This window comes from Lagopus muta, chromosome 8 (assembly GCF_023343835.1).
Source record: "Lagopus muta isolate bLagMut1 chromosome 8, bLagMut1 primary, whole genome shotgun sequence".
NCBI classification, from domain to species: domain Eukaryota; kingdom Metazoa; phylum Chordata; class Aves; order Galliformes; family Phasianidae; genus Lagopus; species Lagopus muta.
This window is the reverse complement of record NC_064440.1, coordinates 15,029,823-15,045,775: the sequence shown is the minus strand read 5'-3', so window position 1 is coordinate 15,045,775 and position 15,953 is coordinate 15,029,823. Positions and strand designations below refer to the sequence as shown.

Here is a 15,953-nt window from a genome sequence, read left to right as displayed (position 1 = left end):
AATCGTGTGAATTCACAGAGCCTGCTGTGTGTTGAATAAAGGATGGTCTGAGCAACTATTTCAACTAACTGAAGTAATACAGTGCCTGGTTTTCAGATAGACTCAGTAGTTTCAGGTGTCTTTTAAATACTGACTCAGATTAATATGTGAATTTTCAGGTTTGAGCAAGAATTTATAAATAGTCTGATTAGAAAACACACCAAAGTTGAAGAAAAATACTTCTGGACTGGTTTGCAAGACATTAGCCAATCTGGAATGTATTCCTGGGCTGCAGTGGATGGGGAAAAAAGTGAAGCTGTGACATATACTAACTGGAACTCCTTGCAACCAGGTAAATGAAACAGTTCAAAATAAGTAAAAAAAATACTATAGTTTTATTTTCAGCAAGCATCGGAGCACTGTGTTGTGGGATTCCTGGGATGAAACAAAAATAGTCATTCAGAAATCCTTGTTTTTTTTTTGTTTTTTTTTTTGAAAACTAGACAATAGTTTTAAAAGTTTCTCTGGTGGCTTAAATCTTAGAGTTCTCGGGAGGATGTGTGGTCATGTCCAGTGGGAGGTCTCTTGGAAAGTGGGAAACTAAGGACTGTAAAACCACAAAAGCATTCCCTGTTTGCAAAAAATACATCGGGCTGCCCAAGGAACCAGAAGTGCTCCCAAAGCCATCTGATCCCTGTCCCCCTGGGTGGCATAACGGATCTGGCCTTGCCTGCTACAAGGTAAAGTGTTATTCCTGTTGGATGTTAATTTTTCATTATTGTCTTGCACCCATTTTGTCTGCAATGAAGTGTGTTCTGTACACAGCTCACGTAGCAAGGTGTGGGAAACATAGCTTAAATAGCAGAGCTGTGAGCACAGATCCTGAATGGATGGCTCTCATGTTGTGCAGCATAGCTGTCCCTGCTTGGCCGATTGGGTGTGACAGCTGGCCCTGGCAGTTTCCCCAAATCTCTTGTTGACCAAGTGCAACATGTCTGTGCACAGAGATCCTGCTGACAGGAACTGGCTTGGACTGAAGTCAAGGGGATCAAGTGGCTGAGGTGTATGAGCCAAATGTAAAATTCTGATACATATAGGTAGCAAAGAAGGAGGCAAAGAACTGTCTGCATCTGCGGCACCCAAATGGTCCTGTGTCACTAAAAACTGGGCTTTGTTGTTCACCCTGTGTTTTGAAGAACGCCATCACTTAAAACACACAGTTTGGCTTGCTATTTTGGAATGAATTGCATGTTGTTTTTTAAAATCTTTCTGGTAAAGAAAAACAGAGAAGTTCTGCCATATGGAATAGGCTGCATTTGAAACAAATTTTGTCAGCTAAACTTCAAAGTCTGACTGTTGTCAAACAAACTGAGAAAATAATTAAGAAGTCACATTTAAAATCAAGCTCTCTCCCTTTGGAGATACTGATTATTGATTCCAACTTGGGGTGTCTGTGTTTGAGTAGTACAGCAGAGGTTTAAAAATACTATCACTGGAAAAGTGCTGTCACTGTTCTACTCTGATGTTTGCTTGTTGTGAAGTTCTTCCACAGTGAAAGAGTGCTGCGAACCAGAACTTGGGAGGAGGCGGAAAGGTTCTGTGAAGCACTTGGAGGCCATCTTCCCAGCTTCACTCATACGGAAGAAATCAAGGCGCTTCATTCCATCCTGAGAAAAATTATCAGGTAACAAAGTAGCCATGGGATACAATTTTGATTTCAGTCACACACGGCAGTGAATTGTAAATGCTGCCACTGACCCCAAATGGCAAGTGTGAGATGGTGTACATGGACTGTGTTTCCCACAGTAAAAACAGCTAGATGTGGCATTTGAACTGCTGGTCATGTCGCTGCCTTCCTGGAAAATGTCAAGGGAGTACAGCTTGGGCAAATGTTTCACAGTGCTCAAGGGAACGCAGAAGAAGAGAGATGTACTTGGAGCATCTTCTTCTAACTCTGTGTTGTTTTGAGCATTTCCTTCTCTGTGCTGAATGAGTTGCTTCTGTTCTTAATTGATACGTTCTTCAGAGATGAGTTATTTGAGCCTTTCAGATAGGTCTCATCTTTATTCATGAAATGCTTCCTGACTAAGTTGAGTGCTATCTTTTGAAAACGTGAATAATGTCCAGCAATCTGGTTGGCACAGATCCCGTTTGGCATAACTGTACTAACACTGCATGAGCATGAGATGGGTGTGCTGAGTTTTCTGCTATCAACAAATTACATGCTACATAATTTATGAATCTTAGGCTTTTTATTTAATCAAAGGAACTGTTACTGCAAAGCTTTATTAGGCATTGGTGTGATGTCAGATCATTGTGTAATATGTTTTTTGATTGGCAGCCTGGTTTTTCAGAACTTTTGCCAGCTTAAACTTGCGTGCTGCCAGTTATGTGATCTAAATTGATTTCATCAACAAACAAAATCATAATTATTTTAGAAGCTGCCAACATACAATGCTGTGATTAAATTTTAAAACTTGATGACTGAAGAGATGCTTTCTTAAAAACCAGTGTACTTTTTTTAGAAGCACGTAAGTCATGAAAATTACTCATTGTTTATGCTAAAAGACAAAACCAAACTCATATGCTCTATAAATAGATGGCTTAGCTTGCTTAAAGCCACCGTGACTCCTTTACTGAAGTGGCTGAGGTCCCTGGAATAAAAGTTGATGCACAGATTATTTTTAGCAATGCATCTTAAACCATTTACAAATTTTGTTGTAATGTTGTACTGTATCTGCTATGGGATATGATTAAGGAATTAACTTATTTTCATACCGAGTACAAACATCTGGAGGTACTTTGCAGCTTGCAGACCATCTCTGGAGGATTACAGTTAATGGCTTTTTTTTGTTAGAGGCTTAATGGTGGAGACTTCTGTCATTCCAGAAAATCACCTGACTCATGATACTGATAGAGTTCCCATGTATCAGAAAACACAATAGCCTGAAAGAAAAAAGGTCCTGGTATTTCAGTATTATTCTACCAGAATTCTGATATTCTCAGGGGTAATACACTGAATTCAGTGTATAAATATGGGGCAATATTTTGAGCCCAGAGTAAACTGGCTTGCAGTCAGATTTACACCTGTCAAGTGCAATCCCCGACACAGTATTTCTGTCTGGATTAACCTCTTCTGAAACACTGCAGAGCTTTTTGAACAGAAATGTAACAAATTTGACATTGTGTAAAATATTTTAAGTGTTTATTTGGACAACTTACAAGCACTTCATGACATTATTTACGCTTTTAAATTGCACAGAGATGGTGATTAAATGAAGTATTTTAGAGATCACGAGCAAGATTAGCTTGTCTAAAAATAAGCTCATTTGAAAAAGGAGAGAGGAAAAAAACAAGCAGATTATTTCACCAAGAGCAGTCAGTTTAGGTACCTGGAAGAAATCATTGTAGGGTAATGTTAGGAGTGATCAGCTAGCAGGGTTTGCTGGCATGCGGTTTGTCCTGTGTTTACTCAGTGCAAACTCTGACCTGAGGTATTCACTTCGGCTGAGGGAAGGAGCCACACCTCGGCTTTTTTGGTTTCATTTTTTTTCCCACTTTGCACAGTTCTCCAGTGAGTCATTGAGAACTGTTTGTTTTCAAATGTTAGCAAGAGTCAGTTTGGTTCACCAGGAAAAGGGCAGCTTGCCTAGTCCATTTTGTTCTTTACTCGGATTCCACCTTAGAGGCAAACAAGAACTAGGACAGCTTCAGCCAAGTCAGGCGATTGCCATTGTGGAGGAAAATAAATTTTGCCTGCCAGCCTTCCTGTCTGAAAGAAATATGAGATAACCTCTTTTTACTTCAAGGGACACGATACAGGCAGAACAAATCCTGTTATCTTACTTTCATTCTATTAGGATTGTTTTTCTGGGCGTTTTGTAGGTTATAGCTGGCAGCAGCGCAGGACTCAAGGAGAGTAACAGCTTGGGTTGATTTAGAAATATTATTACTGTGAGGACACCTTACTGGAACGAAACCAGTTTCCTTTTGTATGCACAACTCTGCTTCTGTAACTACACAGAATCAAGAAAGCCCCTTCAATATGGGAGTTTGCAAGAAAAGACTGATCTGTATTCTCAGCATGCTTGCCAAAACAGCAGTGTCATTGAAGTGAAGTTGTTGCAACTGTGTTAGCACTGCTCCTCTGCTCTTCTGCCAGAGTGGGTAATGAGCTGGATGGAGGTTCAGTTGGTGGCAGCAGCCTGCTAGAGAGAGGAGCAGGGATCAAGTGGCTTCATGCATATTGCTGTCAGAAGCATAAGCACTTGTAGGTTGTGTACGTGCGTGTTTGTTACACTTCACCTTTTATCCAGAGTTGTGAAGAGCCAGGGTAGTTCACTTAGGTTCTTCATCTTGTCTTCTTTTGTTTCAGCAGTTAGAATAGGATAGTAGCAAAAACACTGTTTAGCATCACAGTCACATTGATCTAAACAATATTTATCGACTCCTGCACAAAGTTGGCTTTTGTGAAGTTCTGATTCTGTATAAGAGATAAGCCAGTGGTATTCCGCAGGAATTACTGGAGATTTAGGGTCTTTCATTGTTAACCAGTGTCAAGTCCATATAAAGCACACTTTGCATCTATTTTCTAAGTTAAAACTCAGGATAACCTAGATTTTAGAGGTCATTCTGGGATTGTAGCTCAAAGGATGCTCTGGCAGACATAAATCTATTCTGATAACAGTCTTCTGGATTGGTTTGAAATGTTTCACAGTGAGAACAGATAAGTGAAGTACAAGCAGGTCCCTTGCTGCGAGCCTAGTTGCAGCAGAGCCTTGTCTTACTTGTCTTACATGCTTAATGGCATTCTTTTCCATGATGAGGTGACAGTATAATTTTGAGGGATTATCAGATGTCTTTAGGTAAGCTTAGCTGTGTTGTCAAGAGCAGTGGAACAGTTCCTGAATTACGTTCATTTCTAAAGAATTCCAAAATGTGTGTTAACCTGCAAGTGCCCAGTCAGCTGGAAACCCTTGTTGTAACAGGCTTATAGCTGTGAACTCAGGGATAGGCTGGAGAAATTCTTGACCTGATACACTTTTTATTTATTCTTATTTATTTACTTTGTAACGTAGAGGCCCTTTGAGTTCAAAGACTGAAAAATCACTCTAGTTCCTCAGTTATTACTGCAGATACTTGTGAAATGAGTGTCTCAGACTTCCGTTTTAGCAGATGTTCCTCTGTGATGATCGGCTGCGCTAGGCCTGTAGGTGACGACTAAGAGGGGAGGGCTAAGCAGTGTCTGCTTCATAATTGGCAAGAACAATCCAGGCAAAATAAGTTCTAAAGGCAAATTGCCAAAGGCCACTTAGCTGCTTGACAGCTGGTGGATGGCTCAGTTTCTAGCTGCAGTGATGCGGAGTGTTCAGGCTGATATCACTGAGGACTCTTTGGTGATATTGAAAGTCTTAAGACTGTTCAGTATGGTAAGTATGGCTGTCACACTGGTGTTAGAATTTAATACTGGAGTTTGAGAAGGGGAGGGGAGGGGGGGGGAACCAAAAAATCTGATTTGGTGGTTTGATGCTTTTTCTTCCTAACAAGAGCCCTACAAAGTAAAGCACCATTGCCCTTTCTGGATTTCCTGGATTTCACATGCCTCACCTATGTACTCTGGGGTTTGCTTTTATTTGTCATAGGTCTGAGTCCCAAAGGCAACCTTTAAGACCTGTTTTTGTGAAGCCACTCTTGAAACTTTTATTTTTTTCACACTTCAGTATTAAGGTCTTGGGAACACATCCTCAGCTTCTTGCAGGCTGTTCCAGGTTTGTTTGTTTTTTTTTTTGTTTTTTTTTTTTTTTTGGTGCTGCTCTGTCAGCTGTTTCAGGCACAGTTTAGCATCTTTAAGGTGATATGCGTGAGAAGGCAGTGACACGATCTTAACAAAGAGTTTCTTCGGTTGCCCTGGAATTTCTTATGCTGTTAAGCTGGGTTTAGGTCCATCCCTCTACATAATAGACTTATGTTCGCAAACTTGCCAAGTTCTACCTTAGAGTCAGTCTGATAGTTTGTCACCACTGTTTTTTCAGAAGCCTTCTCCAAACTCTGACCTCTGCTGGCCAGAAATCTCTTTTGCTTTTCGAGTCCAGATTTGTTTCTGAGCTATGGTTCCTTTAGTCACGATGTACTTTTTCCTCATAAAGTTATTCCTCTTGGGGGCTCAGTGTCCTAACTTATTGGCAAGAGTAATTATATGCCTTCCCTTTATTTTTAAATGCTAGAAAAGAAAACCTCTAGTTCTTTTTTAATAAGCTAGTATTTTAAATATTCTGCATTGCTTTAAATATCCTTCTCTATACTTGGTACATCAGTTTTTGTAACAGTAGGCCAGGTAAGTGTTTACAGAAACCCTCTACTCTGGCATTGGTGCTTTTTTTTATCTCTGTCAGTACACGTTAATGAGTGTGTCTCTCTGATACTTCACTGCAGTCGGGTTTCATGTTGGCTGTAATTTCATTAGAAAATCGTTGTTTTTCTCTCTGCTGCTTTCAGCAGTTACCAACTCTTGCTTTTCTTGGGCAGGCTAGCAGATTGGAGTGAATTGTCTTAAGCTGCAGTATCTAGAACAAAAATGGTATTTCAAAAAGTATAGGCTGCAGCACAAAACTGAACTTGCAGTTTAACTGACTCTGCCCCTTCTATGAAGTTGCAAAGTTCAAATATGTACCTGTGCTTGGTTTGTTTATGTCCCTGACAAACCTAAGAGAGAAAAGAAGTCCATTGTTTTGTGTGAATAGTTTTTCATGTGGTTTGAGAAAGAGTGTTCTTGAGAGAGGTGACCTGGAGGTGGATGAGGAGAAGCAAGCCAAACATCCCCCTGTGATAGTCTGGGAGAAAAGTATGGAAAAGAGACCTCCATTTCAAATGACAACTGTTGAAGTGGTGATTCACTGAGTGAAGAAGTTTCCTGATTTACTTCTCTTGCCTTGACCACAGAGAAAACTAACCGACACATCCTCCTAGATGGAAATGCCAAGAGGACCTACCCTCTAGGCCCATTTCCTGCTTTACCCGCTACAATGTACAGTGGTGAACTTCTGGTCCTTGATACTAAGTATTTGCTTGATACTAAGTAATGCAATTCCTTAGTCTTTCTGTTAGATGTGTTGATACATATAGTTGGCTTAAAATGTTATTTTGTTTCTTTACAGTAATGACAGATGGGTATGGATTGGAATGAATAAGAGGAGTCCAGATTCTTTGGGAACCTGGCAATGGAGTGACGATAAACCTGTAAGTTAACTTTTAACCAGGAAATGTCATGTCCTGATCTCTTGGACTAGATTGAAAAATAAATTTATAAATCCTTCAGTAAAATTATGGCACATCTTTCAAAAGATGAATAATTCAGAGGCTTGTGCACTGATGTGCCATTATCCATGCAGTTTTCCAATTAAAGCCATATCTTTTTCCAATTAAAAGCATATCATTGATAAAGTTAACCTGATATCTGTCTTATACACATTAAAATATTTTAATGGAAATATAGTAGTAAATATCTAAGAGCTGGTGGAGGGAAGAAGATGTCTTAGTGCAACAGCAGAGGGAAGTTTATCTGTTTATCTTGATAGAACAGACTTCTCCAAAAATACCTTCTTAACTGGAGTTGATTTTATTTGCCTGAAACTGCGAGTTTTTTTAATTTATTTTTCCTCTATAATAACAGGTACTTTTAAACTTCTGATGCAATTATTGCCTTTTAATGTCATTCTAATGGTGCAAAACCTCACGGGATCACAAGTTTAAAGAGGCTACCATAGCAAAAATAGTCCTGAAGTAATCATTCTTTCATCCTGTCCTTCTTGCAGGTAACTAGTCTTGTCTTGCCACATGATTATCTGGAAGATGAGTATGACACAAGGGACTGTGTTGCTTTAAAGGTTAGTTTCAAGGTTTTTAATAATGGCAGCATGTTCTTCCAAAGTACTTGGAAGAAATACTCCTGCTAGCTGTATATTGAGTTTAGGTTGACTGCTGAAGAAGTTTTCTTTGTAGAGTAAAAGGCTGCTGATGTTCCCTTCATTAATCTATACCTAGTATTGCATTTCCCTTCCTCAAGCAGCTGTAATGAACTGAGTGCTTTGCTGATGCTGATCTGTCATAAGACTTCTTCTGAACTACAAAATATTTTAATACTATTTTCTGTTTCTTAATGCCATGCTATAAATCCATTGAATATTATACATAACACTTAGGAACATAACATGGAATCTTAAAAAAAAAAAAAAGCGAAAGAAGAAAAACCAATCAGAACTCTGAAGTAACTTTTAACATCTTGATTAGTTTTTTTCTGAACTGCCAATAAAGAATGTGATTGAAACAGTGTAATTGGATGCAGTAGCCAGAGTAGAGCATGTATGCTTGTGTTTGCTGTATTTCTTTACTTACTTGTGAAGTAGACTGTACCTGTTGTTTCAGTTTTTCATTCAAGGAGTTCTTCATAGCATATTTTTTATTTCAGTCTCAATGGCATGAGTTGTAATATGGCCTTTAACTTCCTGAAGCATCACCTGACTTTGCAGATCATTCCAACATTGCCCATTATATTAACCTACTTAGAACCACTTCAGCTTTTTTGACTTATAGCAGGAAATAATACTTGTATTCCTTTGTTTCTGTTCTCAGCCATTTCCCCTCATTTTCTTCCCCTATGTTTGTGACCCTAAAGTACGAAGCTGATGTAAGCGTGCGACAAGGAGAGCACTTTGGAGGAGGCATTGTGAATACAGTAGCCTTTCTCCTTTACCTGCTAGATCTAGACGTGTTCTTTTCACTAAATGAAACAAAATTCTCCTTATTGGGGAGACCAGCAAGACTTGATTGTAAGAAATAATCCTATATTAAAATATTATTTCTATGCTAATTCAGATGGGTGCTTCCTCTGAGGAGAAATGACATTTTTTTTCAGGGCAACGAGTTGCAACAGAGAATTCAATAATAGGCAGACAGCACCCCTGTGCTACAAAAAAACCCGAAGGAACAATGTTGCAAGGAAGGGCTTCTGTATATAGACTAACCTTAGACACTTTATCCAATTACTTCATAAGCTTGGCTAGCATCGAGTTACAGTTTAAAAGTTATATCTGCTCAGTTTTAAAAAGTAAGTTGCGTGGAATGTGCATGATGACTTTGCCAAAGTACTTTTGTAATACAATTTCATTTCATGTTTCAACAGTCCATACCATACTAATTCTACTCTCTGTTCCTGTTTTATACAGACCTTTCAGTTTTCAAGGAGATCATTTTGGAGATTTTATTTCCATGAAGGCAGAGACCTGGAGTTTTATTTCAAGCCTTTTGATTGTGAGGCTAAACTTGAATGGGTCTGCCAGATAACTAAAGGTAAACTGCATTTACATGCATTTTGTGTAAAAGAGCATGTTTACAGGTTTTTAGTTCCTTTGTGTTAACAGTTTTTATGAATTAAAGTTGGTGGAATTTGAAATTGAGCCTTAAGTAATTTAGGTCTAACTAGCTGAGAGTAGGTCAGCACATCTGAAATATCGCTCATGGTTAAATTGGAAGATTTAGGCAGCAGAGAAATACAAGCAGGAACTAGGGTAATAAGCTTCAGAAAGACATCATTTTCCTTGGTATTATAAAATAAAAAAAAAAATAAAAAATAATAATAAAATAAAAAAAAATAATAAAAAATCTGCCACTGAGCCATCATTGCCCTCTAGCAGAAACTTTCCAGTGTTTTATTATATTTCCTCTGTGAACCGTTAGAGGTCAGTATGTGAGATGCCTTGCTTGTGCCGAAGGCAGTGTGCTTAGAATGCTCACAGACATATCAGAAAATGATCATGAGGAGAAGGATGTATTATCAACTGTTCATGTATTCCTTCTTTTCCCGTGAAGCACGAAGTGACTTTTCAGTAGGTGAGATGATAGAAGTCAAGTAATACTTGTAACTAAAAGACCACAGACATTTTGAGTATGCAGTTTGCTTCTTCCTCAGGTGAATGAGCCTCTTGAATTCTGGTTAAGTTGCTGAAGTAGCTCCTCACTGTAGTGGGATGAAGGACTCAGAGCGCAGAGGAATGGCATGGCATCTCTGCACAGATCCACATTTTTCATGCAGTATGAGAAATGCTGTAATCCAGTAGGCTTTTGTGCTTTAGTAGATCATTAAAAAGCATTTTAGGGCATGAAACTTTCCTGTCCTAGGGGGACATAATTAGGTAAAATATTACTTTGATGCTTATATCTTTCTTGGGAGCAAAAAAAAAAAAAAAAAAAAAAGCTCACAGACGTATTTAAGACTGAGGTATGGAAAGACTTCACTCACTTTTAATCAGCATGTTTTAGACTATTAAACCTATGCAAGACTTCATCCTCCTTTTTTTTCCCCTTCATTGTGCATACTGTGGTGAGGAGGGGTTTGGCCTTTTCTCCCAGGCAACAAACAGGAGTCAAGGAAATGGCCGCAAGTTGTACCAGAGGAGGTTTAGGTTAGACATAAGGAAGAACTTTTTCTCTCAGAGAGTGGTCAGGCACTGGAATGGCTGCCCAGGGAGGTGGTGGAGTTGCTGTCCCTGGCAGTGTTCAAGAGGCATCTGGATGAGAAGCTATGAGGTATGGTTTAGTGTGTGGTAGCAGTGGTAATGAGAAGATGGTTGGACTAGATGATCTTACAGGTCGTTTCCAGCCATGTGATTCTATGATTTTATGATTCTATGGCTGAGAAGCATCAGTATAACACATCACTCCTGTTAGGTATGAGCACAGTTTCATTAGAAGGTGAACTGGAAGTGACTGTTCCTTTTTTCTCTGCCAGGTAGCACTCCAAAGACACCTGAGTGGTATATACCAGGTAAATAGACTTTTGGATACCCTTTAACTTTGTGTATATAGTTACTGCTGATATATATTTCACTAGTTCTGTTGTATCACTACCTTAATGCCTTTTGGATAACAGCAGATGTCATGACTGATAGCATTTAACTGCAAGAATGAGTGTTGACTTTTCCTGGTGTCAAACATCAGGAACATTTATTATATTAAGAAAAACAATGAGTTTCTCAGAGTTGATTTCTAATGCAGCACTTCTTCTGCGTAGATGAAATTGGAATTCACGGAGTCCCACTTGTTGTTGATGGAGCAGAGCTATGGTTTGTACCAGATAAAAACCTGAGCTTTCAAGAAGCTATTTCCTTCTGTCAGAAAAATGATAGTGAATTGGCCTCTGTGGAGTCTTACCCAAAACTCAGGACAATACTATCTCAGATAGAAAAGGTAAGGAAGTTTAATCTATCTAACAGGTACTTTTCACTACAGGGAAGTTTTGTTGCCAGCTTTTTCAATATTAAAACAATGTTAGTCCATAATTTCCTTTCTCATTCTATTGGCCTTAATTGTTTTTAATTGTATTTATAAGATGAGTTGAAACAATACCATGTCATTATTGTAAAAGAATTCTTAAATTTAAGAGTAGCCTCAACCACTGGAAAAAAAAATATCTCCAAATGAAGAGAAAATAACTCTTCATTCGTACACACCACATTTTCTGCAAATACTTGACTAAATTGCCCCAGCTATTAATTTTACTCATGGGATAGCACATAATTTCTTACCTGAGGAGAAGATTTAATTAAAAATGCAATGATGGTCTGATAGCCTTTACAGAAAGGGGTTTGTGGTGTTCATTGCGCGTAAGTGCATTCTTCTAAGGAATCTTACAGAAGCATTTCATGTTTCAGCACCTCTGTTAGTGCCTGTCTTCAGGCTTGTGAGTAAATAACGCTTTCCAAAATCAGCAGTTTGGAAGCACTCTCAGTGAAATTTCTTCTGACAATTCTACCTGGAAGTAGAGAGGCAGAAGAGACTGAAAACTTGACCTTTTTAATCTCTACCCTATTCACGATCTATTCACTGGGGGACTGCCTGCTGGAAGCACAGAATTACTCTGTGTAAGGGCCTGTGAAACCACGTCTGCTTTGGGTTGCTTGCAGCCACATCCTGGTTGTTTGGTAGCACTGCTGCTATGAATTTTGCAGGAGTGATGTTTCTAGCATGTACTCCTGAGAAACCTTGCAGCACTCTCTCAGCTTTGTTCCTCACAGTGGAAAATATGGGCTTTTTTTTTAATAGTAGGTGCAGGCTTCCATTATTTTGGCACATTCATATCTATCTGTATCCTTCTCTATTCTTGAAGAATTATAATTCTTATACATTTAAAAACAAATATTTTAAATCAAAGTGAATTTTGTCATTGATTTATTGATGATGGGAGTCTGGAGAGCTGTTTCTGTAATCTGTAAAATTACCTTTTTTTTCCCTCCACAGTTATCAAACAGTGAACAGAAGTGGTGGCTGAAGTTTATTGATTATGGCTACAGCTATCATTCACCGTATGTAGAATACTGCTTTATTCTAAGCTTGACCCAGTTAGGTAATGTTGTGGAGAACTTATGCTATAGTCCTGCAGAGCTGGGATGCCTCACAGCAAGGGCTGCATTGTGCAAGGCTGCTGCAAAGGATCACCAGCTTCCTACAAGCAAAATCTTAGCTTTCCAAAATACTGTAGCAGTGCACTGCTTCAAAAATACTTTAGAAAGGCTCTTGTCCATTATGCTCTCTTGTCTTGACAGCGTGCAAGCAATTGCAGCATGCAGTGAATAATCTACCCTTGTTCTGCACATCTCCTTAATTTGGGCATGGTACTACTACATAACTGCTGAACCTACCAAATATTTGTTCCTGGTCTAGTTTCTTCCCATGTCCTTTCCAGTGTTGTAGGGCATCTCCTAGAAACAGTTTTCAGCCCAGATTTTTGTATGCACTGGCTCTGTTTCTATCAGAGCTTCCATTTGAAGATCACAGTGGATTGGAGATTGACTCTGAAATGTTTGTATCCAGTTTACAGTTATTTCCACGCTTCCATGATCGATCCCTGAGGGACTGCTGGTATGTTTCTAGGAAGAGCTGGTATAGAGGTATGGCTAATTTTATTCTTCTGCCCTTCTAGTCATTGTTGTGAAGTAACTACCATTCTGCTAAAACTCTGATACAGATTACAAATTGATAATAAATTAGGAGCAAATATCTTCTTGGCAATAATCTGATTCAATTTTGAATCATGTATTTGTTGTTCTTGGGAGAAGCCATGACAGTATTTTTTGCTGACCAGAGGGAAATGTGAATTCAGAAAACAGCTTTTTTTTGATTGGTAACAATGGTTGATCATTAACTCCTTTTGTAGCCTAGATTAATTACTTGGGTGGAAATTTTTTTTTTTTTTTTTTTTTTTTGGCTGTTTTCTTTTTTGTGCATGCGCAATATATTCTAACTTCTGAAAATTAAGTGTTAGAGTAGTTTGACTGAATACCAGCAACTGCATGTGCATCTGGAGATGTAGATTTCTTTAAGTAGTGGAGTTCTACTGGAAGAGGTAAACAAAGCAGTAGAAATGCCTACCTTGTGGTACTTGAAGCTGTTTGCTATCAGCAATGCGTCATGCTGGGGAAAAATTTGTGACATCTGGAGACTAAATAGTTACCTCATCTATTATTATTTCCACTTCAAAGCATATTTTTCTGTTATATACTGCTGACCTGTTTTCATCTCTGCTAACCAAAAAATCTTATTAACTAGGAGGCCGGTCTAGTTAATTTTGAAATAATGGAAAGCAGTAGGACAGGGCAGACTCTTTGCATTTTGTTTGACTTCAATGGGTTTTAGAACACACACCTTCTATGCTAGAAAATGCAATTAGTCCTCATTCAAAATCTTTTTTAAATCCAACTCTTTTCTGTTGAAGTTACCTCCACTTATGTGAAGTGTTGCAACTCAAAGTGAGAGATCGGAATCTGGATTTGTAAGAAGAGTACATTATTGTCTGATATATAAAGCATTTATGTTTGTCTTTTGCTCTGCTATTACTTTTCAAGCTTTATATTGTTTTGTACTTCAGTGTGATTGAATTGAAAAGGACTTTGCTTCAGAATGGTCTTTTTCATGTCCATGTATGTAACTAAATTAGAGCATGATAGAAATTATCATAACTGTTCTTCAAAACTTACTTTTTTGCAGACTACCCGGTTAACTGTAACATGAAGCTGCCCTTCATTTGTGAGAAGAATAATGCCTCCTTGCTGGAGAAACACGATCCCAGTTACCGCCCAGTCACAGGAGGTTGCCCTAAGGGTTGGCTTCGATTTCGGAATAAGGTACAGAAATAATACAGTTCAGTGATCAGTACCTATCTTTTGGAGATCAGTAAGCTGGAGTGCCCTGCTAAAAGAGAAAATGAAGTATGTTTAGGAATGAACTGTGGCGTTGCTTTTGGAAACTATGTGCAGTGATTTAAAATCATCCCCTCTAGTTCTCTGTTGCATGCGTAGAATTGCTGCTTCTTATTTTCAAAGCAGTAATTTCAGGATTTTCATTTTTCCTTCACCACATGGTGAAGTCCAAGAATTTTGGTTTTATTGTATAATCTTGGGCTCTGCTTTTAAGAAAGAAAAGGATTAGAGAAGAAGAGGATAAGATTTCTGTGGCTGAAATATCTTGGTTCTCTTGATGAGTAATCATATGCAGCCAGCAAGCTGGCAGGCGTTCTGCTTCACAAGCCACGTTTGGGATTTCACTTGATTGGGAATTAGAAGAAGCTTTTTAATAAGGGACCAACCAGAAGTCAGAAGCTGTATTGTAGTAAATTTCAATTCTATGTTTCAAGATAGTCATTTGAAATCTTAGTGAGATTGTGATTCCTCTTTTGTGGCCTGCTGCTGTTCTCTGTACATAAAAAGGAGTGCACATCAAATCTGGCACGTTACACTGTGCCAAGGTTTGCCACTTTATATCAAATCGTTGCAGAATATAGCTTTTGAGTTCCCAAGTTGTTTCTCTCACAATATAGTACATTACAATAAAAGAAACTTGGCCCAATCCAATTGATTTTCATGTATAATTCTCTTTCTTAAAACAGTACATGATCACGATGTAGCTTATTAAAAATTGCTGAGTTCTGACCCTCAGTGAATGAGGGACAATTCATTGGTCACTTTTATATTTAGCTATTCTGTTAATATAACCAGGAGGGCATGCAGCTGATATCAGTCCCGTTTCTAAGAAAAAGTAATTACATTTAATTACATGACATGAAGTGAAATTTTAAGGTTGGTTTTCTTTTCAGTTACTTCTTAGGAAATCAGTAGCACAAAGAAAATTGTGTTTCTTTTGCAGTGCTTCCTAAAGATGAAATCCGAGTTCTTAACATTTAATGCAGCTAATGAAAAGTGTGTAACTTTTGGAGGCTCTCTTCCATGCATCTCAAGTCAAGCTGAGCAAGGTATGGTGAGCTGGGGACACTTGTGAATATGCAACTTCTCTTCCAAACTCAGTGTAGTTCTGCTTAAGAGCTAGAGCATAAAATGTCTTGCTTCTTAACAGAAGGAGGTGCACCAGGAGCATTGCAAAAATCCAAGATGAGATTAAAAATGCATTGTCTGTTGTTTGCTGTTCTAGAAACCTAAGATGGAAATATGGTCAGCAAGCATTTAAACTTAACCTGTTGTAAAAAATAAGGATAAAAGATGAAAAACTCCCACGTTTTGGTTTGCAACTTAAAAATATAACTGACACTGTAGTCTTTGTACTTTAAAAGCCGTAGTTGTTGTTGTGTCCCGTCACCAAACCCTCAATTGCAAAATCCACACATGTGGAATGAATGAAGGTGCTATCTTAAAGAAGCATGCCTCTTTCTGTGGGCTGCTTCAGTGGCCTTAGGAGGTAGCTAGTTCTGACACGTAAATCTTCCATGGGTTTGTCTAGTTCAGAAAATAGGCCGAGGCCAGCCTGGCATTTGGCCAGGAGGTAAGACACGTCAGCAGTAGCTAATTACATAGCTTCAATTTGTTTTCCTAATCTAGACAAGCTCAGTGAATGCCTTTTGTGCCTGGGGGTTCACTGAAGGCCATTGTTTCATTCCAAAACGCTCAGTAAGAGGGGTCTGAGTTTTAAGGTTT

At 38.6% G+C, this 15,953-nt stretch overlaps 1 protein-coding gene across 3 annotated transcripts in view; it reads left to right on the top strand.

The window, feature by feature from the left end:
* The window catches only part of LY75 (lymphocyte antigen 75), a 56,329-nt gene that overhangs the window by 24,773 nt on the left and 15,603 nt on the right, over positions 1 to 15,953 (top strand). For all 3 annotated transcript variants that reach the window (XM_048953481.1, XM_048953480.1, XM_048953479.1), the window contains 12 exons: positions 159 to 331; positions 523 to 719; positions 1,521 to 1,663; positions 7,134 to 7,215; positions 7,791 to 7,862; positions 9,201 to 9,324; positions 10,763 to 10,798; positions 11,045 to 11,220; positions 12,271 to 12,335; positions 12,844 to 12,920; positions 14,017 to 14,153; positions 15,172 to 15,277. In XM_048953481.1, the coding sequence (XP_048809438.1) occupies positions 159 to 331; positions 523 to 719; positions 1,521 to 1,663; positions 7,134 to 7,215; positions 7,791 to 7,862; positions 9,201 to 9,324; positions 10,763 to 10,798; positions 11,045 to 11,220; positions 12,271 to 12,335; positions 12,844 to 12,920; positions 14,017 to 14,153; positions 15,172 to 15,277 (1,388 nt within the window). The remainder of the gene's footprint in view (positions 1 to 158; positions 332 to 522; positions 720 to 1,520; positions 1,664 to 7,133; positions 7,216 to 7,790; positions 7,863 to 9,200; positions 9,325 to 10,762; positions 10,799 to 11,044; positions 11,221 to 12,270; positions 12,336 to 12,843; positions 12,921 to 14,016; positions 14,154 to 15,171; positions 15,278 to 15,953) is intronic.